Source organism: Sphaeroforma arctica, assembly GCF_001186125.1.
Source record: "Sphaeroforma arctica JP610 unplaced genomic scaffold supercont1.5687, whole genome shotgun sequence".
NCBI classification, from domain to species: Eukaryota; class Ichthyosporea; order Ichthyophonida; genus Sphaeroforma; species Sphaeroforma arctica.
In genome coordinates, this window is record NW_014034871.1 from 1 (window position 1) to 1,883 (window position 1,883).

At 41.7% G+C, this 1,883-nt stretch overlaps 1 protein-coding gene across 1 annotated transcript; it reads left to right on the plus strand.

Moving 5' to 3' along the window:
* Positions 1-863: 863 nt before the first annotated feature.
* SARC_15151 (hypothetical protein) lies at positions 864-1,834 on the plus strand (the record flags this gene model as incomplete). Its single annotated transcript, XM_014290723.1, has 2 exons — positions 864-961; positions 1,738-1,834. Coding segments are annotated over 2 exons (195 nt in total), but the record flags the coding sequence as incomplete, so codon positions are not given.
* Positions 1,835-1,883: the final 49 nt, after the last annotated feature.

Here is a 1,883-nt window from a genome sequence, read left to right on the forward strand (position 1 = left end):
ATTTATATATAGACACGAACACACACGCACACACACACACAGACACACACACAGACACACGCTTATATATATATATATATATATGATTGTGTGCCAGTTTTCAACACACCTTAGATTATTTGATTGTTAGGATGATGCTGTTGTGTTAGTGTATGGTTGGATCACAAACTGTTATCAATGGATACCATCGCGCAGGTCACTTAAAAAACCGGTAGTCCTTGCACCCAGTGTTAAACTGCTACCGATAGAACACAGGGTATATAATATTTTACTCATACCCTGTAAGCCTAGTCGTATATCTTGATTGGATTATCATTTGATTTGAGCATGTGTGCCCTAGTCCTGAATTGTTTGTGATGGGTTTTGGATTCGGTAAAAGCTTCACGTCTGGCATATTGCGTATACGATGTCACTAGCTACCTTATACTTCAATAGATAGCTATGTCGATCCATTTCATCATTGTTTTATAGTACACATTGCAACTAAGGCAGGTCTTCTAGCAACCTTACCTCACCTTGCCTTGTGAAATCCATAGTATACATGCAGGGTATTGCAGCATAATATACTGCATTTGCTATTCGCCGTGCCAATGACATCCAAAGGTTTTTAGACCGCGATTGTGGTCAATATTATTTTGTAGAAATCTCTCAACTGTGTACATGTTCTGTAGTAGTCTCTCAACTGTGTACATGTTCTGTAATAGTCTCTCAACTGTGTACATGTTCGAATCTGGCTGAGTTTCTAATACACATTCTCTAATAATTTGTTATAGTTCATAACACGCATCTCCTGTCCACCTACAATCACGGAGCATCTACTAATCATGTATATATATTTCACTACATTTCCTCTCATAATTCAGAGGATAAACAAAACCAGGGTTACTTGGAGTTTATACATACTAAGATAAATATTCTGGACTACGGCAGCGACCCCCCAGCGTGGAAGTCATTAGATATGGTACGGTGTTTCGCTTGTATGTAGTAGAAATGTGTGTAGTATAAATGTACTTGAGACACACACTCGCATGTCCAGCACGCTAGCTGTCTCGGTGATGCAGCCGGGGGGAGTGGCGGGGTTGCGTCGTTCAATGTTTTAGGGTTGTGGTTCAGTCTATTGCTGGGTGTTGCCTTGTACGTCCGTGGGTATTCTTAGTGCCATGCCCAAGTCCTGTCCATTTTTTTGGGAGTGGTCTTATTCTAAAGCTGCCAAGGGGAGTTTTGTGCGCTCTACATTTCTGTAGTTTCGTATTCGCTAGTCCAGCCCGTGTGATATTGTATATTTCATACCTATCCAGCTACATGCCCTTAGGCTGCTGCAGGGGTTTCTAGGGTTTAAGGTTTAGGGTTCAGTGTTATCGCAACACCTGGGCGTTGTACTTTGTCAGTGACATATACGCTGTGTATTTGCATGGTCTTGAATAGCTAAGTGCTTCCTACCGTCTCGCTGGTTGCGCGTGGCCGTCTTGGTTGATTGCATTAGTAGTAGCGTACGGCTCCCATGTACGCACACGGGTTCTTCCGCGATATTTTAGACCAATAAAAATCGCTACAACATTTTAGCCGTTGGTTTACGTTCGATCGATCGAGAGCATGGTATGGGCGAATAATGCAGTATAAATATATCGTAATACACATTTGAGATTGACCTTTGACAATATCTGGATCGGTACAGTTTAATGAACAATCCGCCGTATAATATTCTGGTCTTGTATTTTAAACTGTTTCCGTGCACAGGGGATTTTGGACCAGCCCTACCTTATTTCCGGACAGACATACCGTATCCGGGGCCTGCTGCAACTCACTCAAAAGTGCAAAGTGAACAGGATTAGTGGTATTTACATGTATAAGTGTACGCATATAGAATGTACACATACATGTTC